This window comes from Aulonocara sp. 'chitande type north' Nkhata Bay, linkage group LG19 (assembly GCF_057382095.1).
Source record: "Aulonocara sp. 'chitande type north' Nkhata Bay isolate Kocher_YH1m ecotype deep benthic linkage group LG19, A_spYH_male_GT1.1, whole genome shotgun sequence".
Lineage (NCBI taxonomy): Eukaryota > Metazoa > Chordata > Actinopteri > Cichliformes > Cichlidae > Aulonocara > Aulonocara sp. 'chitande type north' Nkhata Bay.
Window position 1 is genome coordinate 11,637,615 of NC_141362.1, and position 13,243 is coordinate 11,650,857.

Consider the following 13,243-nt stretch of genomic DNA (forward strand, 5'->3'; position numbering starts at 1 on the left):
TAGAGGAATATGACCGACACACCTGCACAGTCTGTGTGCAGGAAACTGTACATTTGAAAATATTTGAGACTAAATCCTAAAAATCATGAGTTATTCTTTCAACACAATTATTTACTGGTGTCATCGTGATAAATAACAACTCTGCTGGAAATGACAGAGCTAAGCTTATCACGAGATGACTCACACACGAGTGTTTGGGGGCATTAGCAGCTAAAGTCACCAGTGGGAAATGAAAGTGGGCAATACTCTCAATGCACTATAAGGTGCACAGGCCAAAAGAAAGCCCAGAAACAACCTGGAAATGGAACCTTTACACATCATGTCCCACTGAGAAGCATTTAGTATTATGCTCTGGATTTGTACACATTACCACACGGACGCTGAGGGTGACTCAGACGTGCATACGCCGGTCACAACAAGTGCTGAAATCAGGCACAGACGGCTCGGCTCTGAGGAGTAGCTCGGCTTTATTCCTCACGTTCCTCGCAATTATCTCATTCTCCTTTGGTTTTCCACCTCTTCTCGTTCCTGCACCGTTGTTGCTTCTCTCTTACCTCTTACTTGTGCTTTCCACCAGCCCCCGACCAAGGAGAAGCAATTTGCGGAGGCAATCCGTCGCTAATTCTCACTCAGAGTTCATGAAAAATGTATAGCAGGCTGACTGTAGGGAGATGCAGATTGGCGCTGGGCCCTCAGCAAGAGCCGAGCTCTGCATTAATGGAACATTATTTTGCACCCTGTTCATACATCTATCCATCTATCTTTGCTTTTTCGCTTCTCTTACCGAGTTTGACCAAACGAAGTTCATAAATATTCCACATCTTAGTAGAATATTAGCATCTTAAACAACCCAAACACTGCTATCTGCAAATCTTAACAACTCTGCATGTGTGTGTGTGCGCGAGTGTGTGTTTGCGTGCATTTGCCTGTGAGCACAGTGTGCAGCCAGCTAAACCTTCTCAAAGATAATAAGAGGAAAAAACTTTATCTTAATCTTTAAAAGGCACGACATGAAGTTTGAATCCAGCTGTGAAATGGGTTGTGTGTGCGCGTCTGAATGCGTCTTAGCATGAATTCGCAGATATGTTTGTGTGTGCACGGGGATGTGTTTAAAGTACACATATCTTATGAGAGTAGATTAATAACAGCACAGTAATGCCATCAGGACTAGTCACAGTGTGGATCATGCATAATAAACCTCCTGAGGAGTTTACACACACACACAAACCCGCACGCACTCACTCTTCCCGTCACTATAGCAACACTGGCGATGCTGCTGCCCCAAACTTCAAAGTCAGATGTAATTTCAGCCTCCCAACAGCCAGAGGGAGCCATGGTGATGACAGACTATTCCCCCTCTGATGGCTCCTTCCTCCCTCCCTCCCTCCCTCCCCTTCAGTTCTTCCACTTTGCCTCTCTTCCATTCCTCAGCTGGCTCCCTCCTCCCCCTCCTGCCTAGTTAGCCTGCTGGGAGTCCAGGCATCCAGGACCCGACGTAAAAATAAACCCAGAAATGTCAGAAGCGGACGTCTGAGGCTGGGGAAACAGGGAGTGAAAGGAGAAGAGGAGCACAGACAGACAGAAGGCTAGAGAGAGGAGATGTGGCGATAGATGAAGATGAGGGTGGAAGGAAGGAATAAAGAAGATTTCATCCTTTACTTGTTCTTTCCAAGTACAGACACTCATTTCACTTTCTGCCCTTTTTCCTCTGCTGAGGTGGACGTGAGAACAAAGATGCTCAAAAGAGGCAAAAGTCAGTGAGCTCCCAACATTTTTTATTTCAGGCCTCATCACTATCCACCGAGGGAGGGAGATTCTTCCAGATTCATTCACTGAAATATCATTTGGCAGGAGATGTCCGAACTATTAATGAATATAAAATAGATGTTTCCAATCTTCGGTTCAGATTGGCTCAATAAGCCATTTTAACAGTTAATTTAAATATTAATGTGGTAACAGAAAATCACCATTTATAATGGAGGGCTCGGTGCCAGAAGGGTGTATCTGGCCATAATGGCTCACGAAAATGAAATCTATACATCACTTGAGGAGAAGTGTTTGGTGCTCTGACGTCGGTATGAAAAAGTGTTTAATCAAGCGCAGAGCGAACGACCGAAGCGAGGTGACGTCCGGTCGACGGTTTGGGACGAGAGCTTCGCTTCGCATTTGAGAAAACAACGTCGGAGGTAACACCTAAAAAGGACAAGCAAAACCGATAAAGCACGCAGAGTGTCACGTTGGCTTACAGTCGACATGCTGATATAGCGGCGTCTGCTTTCGCACACTGTCACGCCGCAGACCGTACCGCGGACGAACGGGGAGGACAGTTTGGAAGGTGTTAACGCTCGAGAAAATCACGCACGACAAACGGCGAGGGCTCCAGACGTTAACAACATGCAGATAGTAGTATTTAGTATTTATGCAGAACTGTGTGTGAGACCAAACAACAAACTGCTGCTTGTTCTCCGTCCTCTTCGTCCTGAATTTGAACTATTCTGCCAAATCTGTTAGAGGAAATCAGCTTTGACAAAAGCCACCAGCCAGAGGGGAAACTGACGGGCAAAGGATTAAAAAAAAGATGCAGTTGGGGAACATTTCTCTCCTTCTAGGGTCAGTCCACGCTCACCCTCCTCCTCCTCACTTATCTCCCCCTCTGCCTGTCTCTCCTCCTCTGTAGGAGAGGTTGGTGGAGAGGCGCCAGCCGAGTCGCTCTGCTGTTTTCTTAACCAAGTTCATCCCTCTCCATTTCCCTCTCACTCTCAAATCACAAAGCCTGACGCACTTGGAGTGCACGTATGTGTGAGCATAGGGGTAGGTGAGCATGTGTGTGTGTGTGTGTGCGCGCACAGGTTTGTTATCTGCCCTTCACTCTGCTGTGCAGGGCTTCTGTGAGCCAGTCTGTTAAGGGTGGCTGGGTATAAACATGCCCTCCTCTGCAGCTGAAGCTCCCCCCACCACCACTGCTGCTCAGCCTTGTGTTACCAGTTTGTTTAACAACCTGCACTGGCCAACATAGTTCCCCGTAGGTGGAGCAGTGTGCAGCCATCAAATTTTGCCATAAGAAACAAGTGAAATCCTGCAGGCAGAAATGCTTTATTGATCCCCAAAGGGAAATTCTCTTTCAGTGTGTCTGTCTTCTGCAGGAGGATGAGAGTGCAGTGTCAGCTGCTGAGGAGAGCTGCTTGGGATGCAGTGTCCTGCTAAAGGACACTTCAGCAGTCTCCGTGCTTGACACAGAGGAGATTTGAAATGGATGTTGCAAACCGATTGGCTCCTCTCTATCTTTTACTTTACAGTAAAAATGAAGAACACGCCCGTGAGTCCGACTTCAGATGCCACTGCAGGTGCGTCCTCTGTAGGTTAAACACGATACTGGTGATGTACAAAGATGAAAGACCTCCAAAAATCTCCCCACCGATCAATTCCGCTTCCTGTGCATCTGTGTTTTCGAGCCGTAGGGGAACGAATGGTAAACCCCGGGAAAAACACGTGTTCCCGGCTCCTGAGGATCAAAAACACCAGGCGTGTACATGAAACTGTGTGTGCGTGCTAAATGATTCATGAGGAGCAAACGAAAACAGGTTGGCATACAAGCGGAAAAATAGCCTGTCTGCATTTTAGATGAAGTCAGGGTCCGAGGTGAAAGCAACGGTTGTGTACGTGTGCGCGGCGGCATGTAGGCATCCTATGGAGCGTATAGGACGAGCCAGCAGTGTTGGACGAGCGGCACATACGGCGACACCTTATCAATCACTCCTACTCACACTAGGTCTAAAGGTTGAAGGCTGGTGTGACCTCAGCCATCTCCTGTACCTCAGAGTGTGAAACCTGCTTCAGATTAGCGGTCCTATTCTCAGAGCAGCTATGTGCTCACAGCAGTGGCAGGGAGCTGCTCTGGCCTTCAGTGCTGCTGTCTGTTCTAAGAATAGGCTGCAGGGTCCAGGGAACATCTCTGCGTCTGCCTGCCTCCCCCTCCCCACACACTGTTCTCATGTAAACATATAAAAACGAGACCTTCCTCCATAAAATACAATCGATTTATGCTGAATAATTTGCATCGTCATCACGTTTAACCTCACATCTAAAGCCATAATATAAGAGATGTGCTTTTTATTCCACATAAGCGCCACCTTTCTTTTCCTCTCCCCCCATCCCCGTGCTCCTTTCTTCTTCACCTCCCTTGTATTTCGTTGCTTTCCTGCCTCCTTTCCTCCTCTCCTCCCCCCTGCGTGCACTAATGTGGAGGCTGAATCTAACCCTGCTGGATGACATTACTGTGCGCTGCCTGCTGGCCTGTCTGCCTGCCTGGGGACTCTAAAATAAAACACAGCAGTAGGGAGAGCCAGAGTGAGAGCACATACTGTATAGGCTGCCTGACTGACATGCTCCGATAGAGCACGCACAGAAAACGGCTCGCAGAGGACGGAGCGTGCATCAAAGTATGTGCCGAATGTGTGTTTGCGAGTAAAGACTTGTGTGTGTGTGTGTGTGTGTGTGTGTGTGTGTGTGTGTGTGTGTGTGTGTGTGTGTGTGTGTGTGTAGTGAGGGGAGGCGTGCAGGCGTCTCCAGCTGTGCCCTGTCAATCATTTATGACCTAACGCTCGGAAAAGCAGAGCAGGGCGAGGTGGACAGCACTGAGAGGGAGAGATAGTGTTTCTGAATTTTCCCTTTTGTCTGATGGAAAATAAGTCAAGGAGGGGCAAATGAGCACTGAAAGACTTACAAGAATGTTTCTCTGTGTGCGTGTGCGTGTGTGTGTTTGTGCGCGCGCGCTAGTGTGAATAACACACCGCTGCCGGAACCTCATAGCCTGAATTCAACATCCCTCACCTCGAACAAGTGACAAAAAGATAACCACGTTTCACTTCATCGCTTCACGCCCTCCCTCTCTCTCTCTCTTGCATTCTCTTCACCCCACTTCCTCACCTCACCCTCCCACCCCCAGCTCTCACTCTGTCTTTCCACATGGGTGGCCATCCTCTCCCATGTCCCAGAGGATGGGAGGCTGCGCGGCAGCTTGGCAGGCTGTCAGGGGAACGCCAGAGAGCAGGGAACATGAAGTGACTGGAACAGGGATGGGGAGGATTTGGGGTGGGGGCAGCCCACTGTGGAAAGAGCAGCTTGACTTAGCAATGTTAGGCGAAAGATGCAGAGGGCTGCTGACACAGATGCAGACCCCCCCCCCCCCCCTCAATAGCAAAAAATAAAAAACCTCGACTGCTGCACATAGCTGGAAATAACAAGGCAGCAGATGACATGTCATCCTGTGCCAATCACGCGGGCCGCCTCTAACACGTTGTCAGCCAAAAACATGTCACGATTTATTGACCTGTAATTGCCCCGCACATCCTGCAGAAATCAGAACAATTCTGGAAGAAGACAACACTCAACCGAGAGAAGCACGATTTCATCAAGTTTCTGTGCAGGCTCGGCGGCGGCGTCTGCTGCATCAACACATAGGAGAAAAAAACCCAAAGACAAGAGCACTAAATTACTTTCACATAAAGTCAAGTCACAGCTCCTGGTCACTGAATTATGGGCCAAGTTCATCTGGTCACAGGATGCTCTTTGCTCTGATTTCACCAGGTTGAGTTTAACCAAAGCTAATGTGAAGAGGCTAGTTTTAATTATACGGCGCCAAATCACAACAAACAGTCGCCTCAAGGCACTTTATACACTGAGGTACAGACGACAATCTGACGTCCCCCTATGCCCAAGCACTTGGTGACAGTAGGAAGGAAAAACTTCCTTTTAACAGGAAGAAACATCCAGCAGAACCAGACTGGTTCACACGCTGTGGAAGAGAAGCAGAGATTAATAATAACTGATGATTAAATACAGAGATGTGTATAAACACACAGCATCATGGGACCCCCCCCCAGCATGACTGAGGGAGGATTCAGGGTCAGGAAAGGAAAGTTTTAAGACTAATCTTAAAAGTAGAGATAGTGTCTGCCTCGCAAATACAAACGGGTACACGCAATATTGCTAAATGTGTTATTCTAAATACACCAAAAAGGCTGAAATCAGAGACCCACATTCAGGCGTGACTCAATATCAGGACTGAAGCTACATGGAAACGCACACATACGACCAGCTGCAGGATGCAAGCTCCCTTTTCTTCCCCAACCTACCAGAAACATTAAAGGGACGGTGATTTCACATTAACAATACAGATACTATACAGCGATACAGAATACAAGGCGCTCCATATCTCCAATACATTTTCCGAGTCCCGAGGGGAAGTGTGACTTGCATTTGTGATAAGTCACTAAAGCACTTCTCCCTTTGGTCTTCCTTCAAAAATCCCGCCACATCACACAGCAGCCTCGTCCCAAAACAACAACATGACACTCTGCCGACCCGCGCTCCCTCCCTCCTGACGGAGAGAAAGGGGGGAAAAGATGACAGCAGCTTTAGATCTGACATCAAATGCCGGTGAGAGAGTGAGAAAGAGAGGGGAGGAAAGGGGAAAAAAGCGGTTCCATCTCTGCCGTGACAGCTTGCTGGAAGAGCCGAGCAATTTCTCTCTCCTCTTCTATCTATCCATCTCTCCCTCTCTGTGTCTCTCATCAAAACTTGCCGCCGATTAGGATCTGGGCGAGCCACACGCTTTGGATGGGATGTGAAAACACACGGAGAACCCGAGGGGTAAAACGCCGGGATTAAAGTGGCGAGGGAACGCCGGGTGATGGTGGTGCTGGTTCAAATAGATCGGCCCCCGCGACTGCAGTGGCTCCTCGCCTCGTCTCGCTCTCTCGCTTCGGATTCACACACCGATACATCAAGGCCATTTCTCATTATAGCACAAGGGGGGAGAAAGAGCTTTCATGATGCTGCTTTAGAGAGAAAGACAGAGAGCGAAAGGGAAGGAGGCTAAAGAGTGTGGGAGAGTGAAAATGAAGGAAAAAAGACGAAACGGGCCACATACTGTTAGACCATTATGGACACGTGTGCACGAGGAGGATGACAAATAAAGGGCCGGGCAGACCGTCAGCACACACAGACTTCAGAAGTGTCCGTGCACCAAGAATATTACGGCTCAACTCAAGTTCAGACACTTAATTTAGCTTTTCTTGCAGTTTATTCTGCCGTTCCTGGGGCTGTTCCAAAGTATCGAGTAAATTAAACTGCACACACCTCAAGCAGTGCCAATATTTGCAACCATTTGCAAATGTCTATTTATTCTATTCTTGAAAATGCTGAGGAGCTGCAAGCAGAGAGAGATGATGGAGTAAAAAGCGATTAGGTTGGCCAATAAAAAAAAAAAAAAAAAACTAGAGCAGCCCACATCTCTCCCTCCGTGGATCAGCCTGGTCTCACCATTTCTTCTCAATTACTCCTCCGGCCAACCTGCTCCATGCTTTTCAGCTCGCCCATACGCCAGCAGGCAGCGCTTGTGGGTTTGCATGTGTGACTGCGTCGTGCACGTAGAAGCAACGTCTGCGTCGGTGCATATGCTTTTCTGCGCTCGTGGCCGTATGTGCGAGCGAGGGGACGGCACTACAGACCAGGACGCGACACATCTGGGCCTTTACGCCTTTGGCGTGGACGCCAGTCAAAACACAGACGTGAGCTCTGAAATGAGCAAACCCCCTGAGACACCAGAGAGAGGGGCAGGTCACAGGGTGAGTGGAAGAATCTGATTGGACAGTGAGGTGGACGTGCAGTCAAAAATGACCATGCATCTTTGAGGTTTGACTGAACGATGAGACTTTTGTGCAGCAGCGCCTTTTTGCACTTTGGTCCACACGACTGTCAATCACTCACCGGCAGACTAGAGGGGCGGTCGTGGGAGACGTTATCCTCATTGTTAGCCTTCCCAGAATTCCCTGGGGTAGGACCCCTGATGCTGTAGTTCTCCTGCTGGGCCTCCTAAAGAGAAAGAAAGAAGAAAGAAGGGAACGCAGTGTCACTGAGGAAAAGGTTCAAAAATAACAGATTTTTTTCTGCGTTTGTTGACGTTACTTTTCGGGCACTGTCACAAAGTATCCACCCGCTTTTCTAAACCGGAATCGCACAAACTCAACACCCGCTTTGCCCGATGGTGGTGATGGACGTTGCCACATAAAGGTGCTCGTTTCAGAGCAGTCTTGTTACAACAGGTGCAAAACACCGTGCCTTTGGGAGACGCTCTCCACCACGCTCTGATATTCAAATGTGGATTCTTGTTGAAAATAGGATTCCTGCTTAAATGCACACGAGAAAAAACTGAGTCAACACATCTTTGTTCTCCTCATTAATACTGGTGGCACGAGCTAAACCGCTGAGTATCCTGGAGCTGACGTATCAGTTACATCACAGATTGAGCGTCTTCAGCCGTGATGACAAGAGTCTGCAAGCGAGAGTGTGCAGAGCGTTGGGTTTGCAGGACCGCAACAAACATTCCCAGTTAGATCAAGTCTGAACACAAAGAGGCCGTTTCACAGGGAGCGCGAGCGTTACAGTACAGGCGGCTGGAAAAGCATCCAAACACACACCCATCAGCACGCCATAGCCACCAATTCATTTCAACCAAATCCTCGCCTAACCACCCACTAATCCTCCAGACATACGCACGCTCGCACAAACACACACCCGTGCACACACTCCTATTGTTCAATCCAAGTCATTTTCTTTCCCTCTGTAATCACGAGCCTATCTAGTGTAAACCAATTTTCTCGCCATTGTCGGAGGTGTTGCCCTCTCCCTCCCTCTGCATCTCTCCCTCCTTCACTCTCACTCTTCTTTTCATTCACCACGACGGTCGTTCCTCCATCACGTTAAGCGTCTGCGGCACAATAGCAACTTGTTAAAGAGCTCCGAGTGGAAGGATTAATGATAACTGATCAGCGAGACACAGCGAGAGATCACGCACAAGTGCCCGCGTGCACAGTCCCGCGTAATATACAGTACACGCACGCCGCACGCAAACACACGTCTTTGGGTATTTTACTTTGAAAATCCATTTTTCCCCACAGTTTGATTTCTTATCTGTTGTGTGATTATATTGTAGTAGGTGGGCAATATTCCTGTCAGAAAGGTGATATGATTTTGTAGCTGGAGATTATCCTCCACAGCGAGAGATGTATCATGTGAAAATTGATCTATTATTAGAGCATTAAATGTGTAATCGCTTGTGGATCCAGGCTAGAAATTATGTAGGAATAATACGGCACGTCTGGAGATCCTTAAGAAAATCTGATATGGAGTTGGTTTCTTAAGCTTCTGTGTGGAGGCTGCTTTAACAGCACACAGGGAAGGTGACACACTCACTGCAACTTCTACCGTTTGCCTAAATGACTTTTTATACATTGCTTATTGATGCTTACTTATTTTACCTTGATGCCTTTTATATATAAAGTGAAGCACTTTCATTTTTCCTTTTATTCTACGTGGAACACAATTGAACTCAGCTCGCCTCACGTTTAAATACATATTTAAATGATTAAGTTCTTCACTAATGCACCAAATCAAAAACAGCCGAATGCTTTTTAAACACCCCGATGTTTCCTGAATAAACTCCACAGACATTTAAAGTACGGCTCCTGAAGCTGGTCCTGAAGCGTCGCTTTGCTTCATGTCCCTCAAACTGCTTCACATGTTGTTAATATTTCATCACATAATCCTCTCCACAGCTGACAGGCTGTGATTGTTCTGATTTCACAGTTTTACATATTTCACTTTCTCAAAATCGAAACTGGAAACGGTCCAACTGAAAAAAGCGATGCATTATGAAGTAACTGATTGCTTCTTATGGAAACAGGAAACTCGAAATAAGAACGTCACAAAGTGACATTTTTAAACAATATGTTTCAGTTCACATGTTCACACTTTGTGTAGGTGACAAAACAAAGGAGACTGATTATTTCAAGAATTTTAACGGATAACTTGTGTTGTTGTTTTTTATTATTGTGTCTCTGCATGTGGCAACTCTGCAGTCAGAGGTGACTGGATCCATCCAAACATCAATAGCATCGATACCGGTGCTGGTATTGGATATTTTGTTTCAGAATGTAGCTTTAAATAAATTAGTTCTTTTAAATGTAGAAACAAAATCTTTGAACTGTCGCGTCCATTTTATTTTTCATCTAAAACACATTTAAACAGTCTAAAGTATCCAACAGCACTATGCTCTGCGGCTGATGTCGCTTTTTTCATCTGGAATAATAAAAACAAAATGAAATCAGTCCCCGAAATAAATCAAACACGGAGCAATGATCACGCCCCACCAGCTCATCGCTTCATACCAGCACCCCTCCTTAGCTGGAGGGGAAACCCCTGAACAGCACGATGGGACCAATCACTGGGTCACGCGTCCTCCCAGATGTGGGTGTGTGCACGGAGACGTTAACAACAGGCTCACAGCGAAGAATGGAGGTGCTATTTTAAAAAGAAAGCCATGCTAGTTTCCTTGTCAGGGCCCTCGGCAAACCATGTGTTTGTGCACGACCCCCCCGTGTTTGTCATGAGGGGGAGGGAGGGCTGGATGCACGCCAAACGTCAGGCTTTTATTACACAGAGACCCAGCTTAGACACAAGCGCACCTCCACAGGTAAATAACGGCCCGGGGAAGGAGGGAGGAGGAGGAGCGGGGGTTTGGGAGAGGTGGACACGTGCACAGATACAGACGCTCACACACTGAACAGAAGAGCGGCTGCTGACCCAACTCCAATATTTACTCAGGCATGAGTCTCTAGTGTGAGCGCGCGCATACTCGGGGGGATTTCTGTTTTAAGTGGGTCAAAGTGAGGTTCATACTACTGTTTACACTCATGTTCTTACATCATTACTGTCAACTGTAATATGGACCGAGAGGGAGGGAGGGAGGGACGGGGAAAGGAGACGCAAAAGAAGTGGAAAAGGAAAAAAGATGAAGGCTGGAAAAAAGTGAGAGCGGAACAACATCAGAGGCAAATGAAGGAGTGCTGCGAGTGCATCCTTTCATTTGAGTTTTTTCCAGTCCATTGTCTCAAAATCCCATTTCCCAGCTAATTTAGAAGCTTCTAAAATACACTCAACTCCATACCTTAAGCCTAAGGCCACAGCTAATCCTGTCTTCACACACGCACACGCAGACACGCTCATTCATCCTCCGTGCTTTTGAAAAGACTTCATCTTGGCATAGTAGACACGAACGAAGGATATTGAAGGCAAGCGTTTGAAGTACATGAGGGAATGCAGGAATCAAACTGTGAGTTAAATGCTATTAGACAGCTGTGTGGAGAGGCAGTGTAATATTAGATTTGATTGAATAGATGACTGCTGAATGTGGTGTAATATATAGAGCCGGAGAGGCTTTATGCAGACGTAAATCAATATTGCAGCACCACCTTAATCCCAGCCACTCAGGAGCGCGAGTCAGCCGGCGAGCGGGGAAACGCGTGGCTGTTGCGCGCCGTCGACTTGTTTTCCAGACTTTCGAGCGCTTTTAAAAGTAACTCGCAAAAATTGCAGCCTGGGATTTATTCTGTTTCTATATCGAAATGCCGCCTCATACGGAGGCCGCACTCAAACGGTAATCACGACACGCATCTTACGCTTTCTTTTCTTTTCGGCTCACAGCTCATTTAAGAAGGTTGTATCGGGCCTTTTTGGTTGGTTGCACCGCACACTTTCCGACTCTCTATTCCAGCAGGGAGCAAGGTGAAATGTTGCCTCGCTTTGCTTGTATGAGTTTGATTGTCTGTCTTGGGAAAGAAAGAAATAAAATAAAAAGCAATGAAGCTCGTATGACAGCGAGCAAAAGCTATTTGATGGCACGGCGGAAACAACAGAGAGCGAGCAGAGCCAAATTCAAAGCGTTTAAGTGAAGCTGATTTTGACTGACAGCCGTCTTGATAGTTGTTTCTTTTTATTCGTTCTTGAGCCGTGATGAAAATATGTGGCTTACTTAATCTACGCTGTACATAACATGGATGTGAACATCTGTGCAGCTGTGCCCGCTGTGGGGCCAGCCGTGCCCGCTGTGGGGCCAGCCGTGCCCGCTGTGGGGGCAGCACAGTGTCCTGCTCAAATCCAACCCTGCCTGCTCAATACGGGAGGAAAATGATTTCTCACCAGCATTTTATTTCCACTCTGCTTTCCTCCCCTAATATATTCTATTTATTTCTACTTTTTCTGCTAACCTTCACTCAGAATCTACCCTCCTCTCTGTTTATATTTGCAACCCTCCTCTTGCTTCGTGCTTCATCCGTCGCTCTTCCTGCTTCCATCTTTCCATCCCACTGACACGTCTCCATCACCACCCCTTCCTCCACTCTGATTCCTTTCATCAACATCACCTCCACACCTCCTGTTTCTCTTCTTCCCGTCTCCTCTGCTCATGACTACCAAATAAATTAGTTACCCCCCCAATTCCCCTGCACCTTAGCAAATGCACATCTCCACAAAATCTGACGCTAATGCCATTAATATTCATTAAAAATTAAGCTTAATTGCATGTCTTTAGGAGAGAGGCCCTATTTCTGCACGCACACGCACACGCGCACACACACACACACACACACACACATGCATTTGGCCACCACCTCTAGCCAAATTACAGCAAGGACAGGGCATCTCTGTTGTCCACATGCACACCCACATACTGTGTCAGTCTGTGAGACCATGTGATGCAAAGGTCACGCTAACCCTCAGCAGAAAAATCACCTGGGAGAAGCTTCATAAAACCCAACCAAGTGGTTCCTGTGGCTTAACATAAAAAAGAAATGAATTATAATAATAATAAAGACATAAACGGAACAGAACAAGTCACAAAACGAGAGAAAACCCACCACCTCACTGGTCCCCGGAGTAAAAGTTGTGTGTGTCATTTATACACCATCACAATCACCCAGCTGGCCTCCAGCCGTGGACTGAGCCGCACTCGTGTTGTTTTGCGAGTCACTGACAATCAAACTGTTGTGCTGTTCAGGTTTAAGGACGTGCTGGTCCGCGAATGTCTTGAATGTCAGTAATTACAGTTGAATACAGTATTTTTTTTATTCATTTGTCTGAGCTGTTAACAAAGGAAACGTTGGTTTAAAAAAAAAAAAACATAACACACACCCGGGAGAGGCGGGGCGGGGGAGGTGGGGGAGGGAGGCAGGACATCCATATTCAACACCCCGCGTTCGCACACACACACACACACGCGCTCGCACCAATCAGGCTGACTGAACTATAATTGAAGCAACAATCAGCAGTGAGAGCAAACTCTGTGCTACAAAATGGGACAAATCACTGCCGGTTATCATGTTCTTGCCTTTCATATTTTCTTGAC

General features: G+C 47.1%; 1 protein-coding gene across 7 annotated transcripts in view; it reads right to left on the reverse strand.

The window, feature by feature from the left end:
- The window catches only part of LOC147306597 (AT-rich interactive domain-containing protein 1B-like), a 190,671-nt gene that overhangs the window by 95,056 nt on the left and 82,372 nt on the right, over positions 1 to 13,243 (reverse strand). For all 7 annotated transcript variants that reach the window (XM_086275348.1, XM_086275344.1, XM_086275345.1 and 4 more), the window contains one exon: positions 7,771 to 7,875. In XM_086275348.1, coding sequence (XP_086131474.1) covers positions 7,771 to 7,875 — 105 coding nt within the window. The remainder of the gene's footprint in view (positions 1 to 7,770; positions 7,876 to 13,243) is intronic.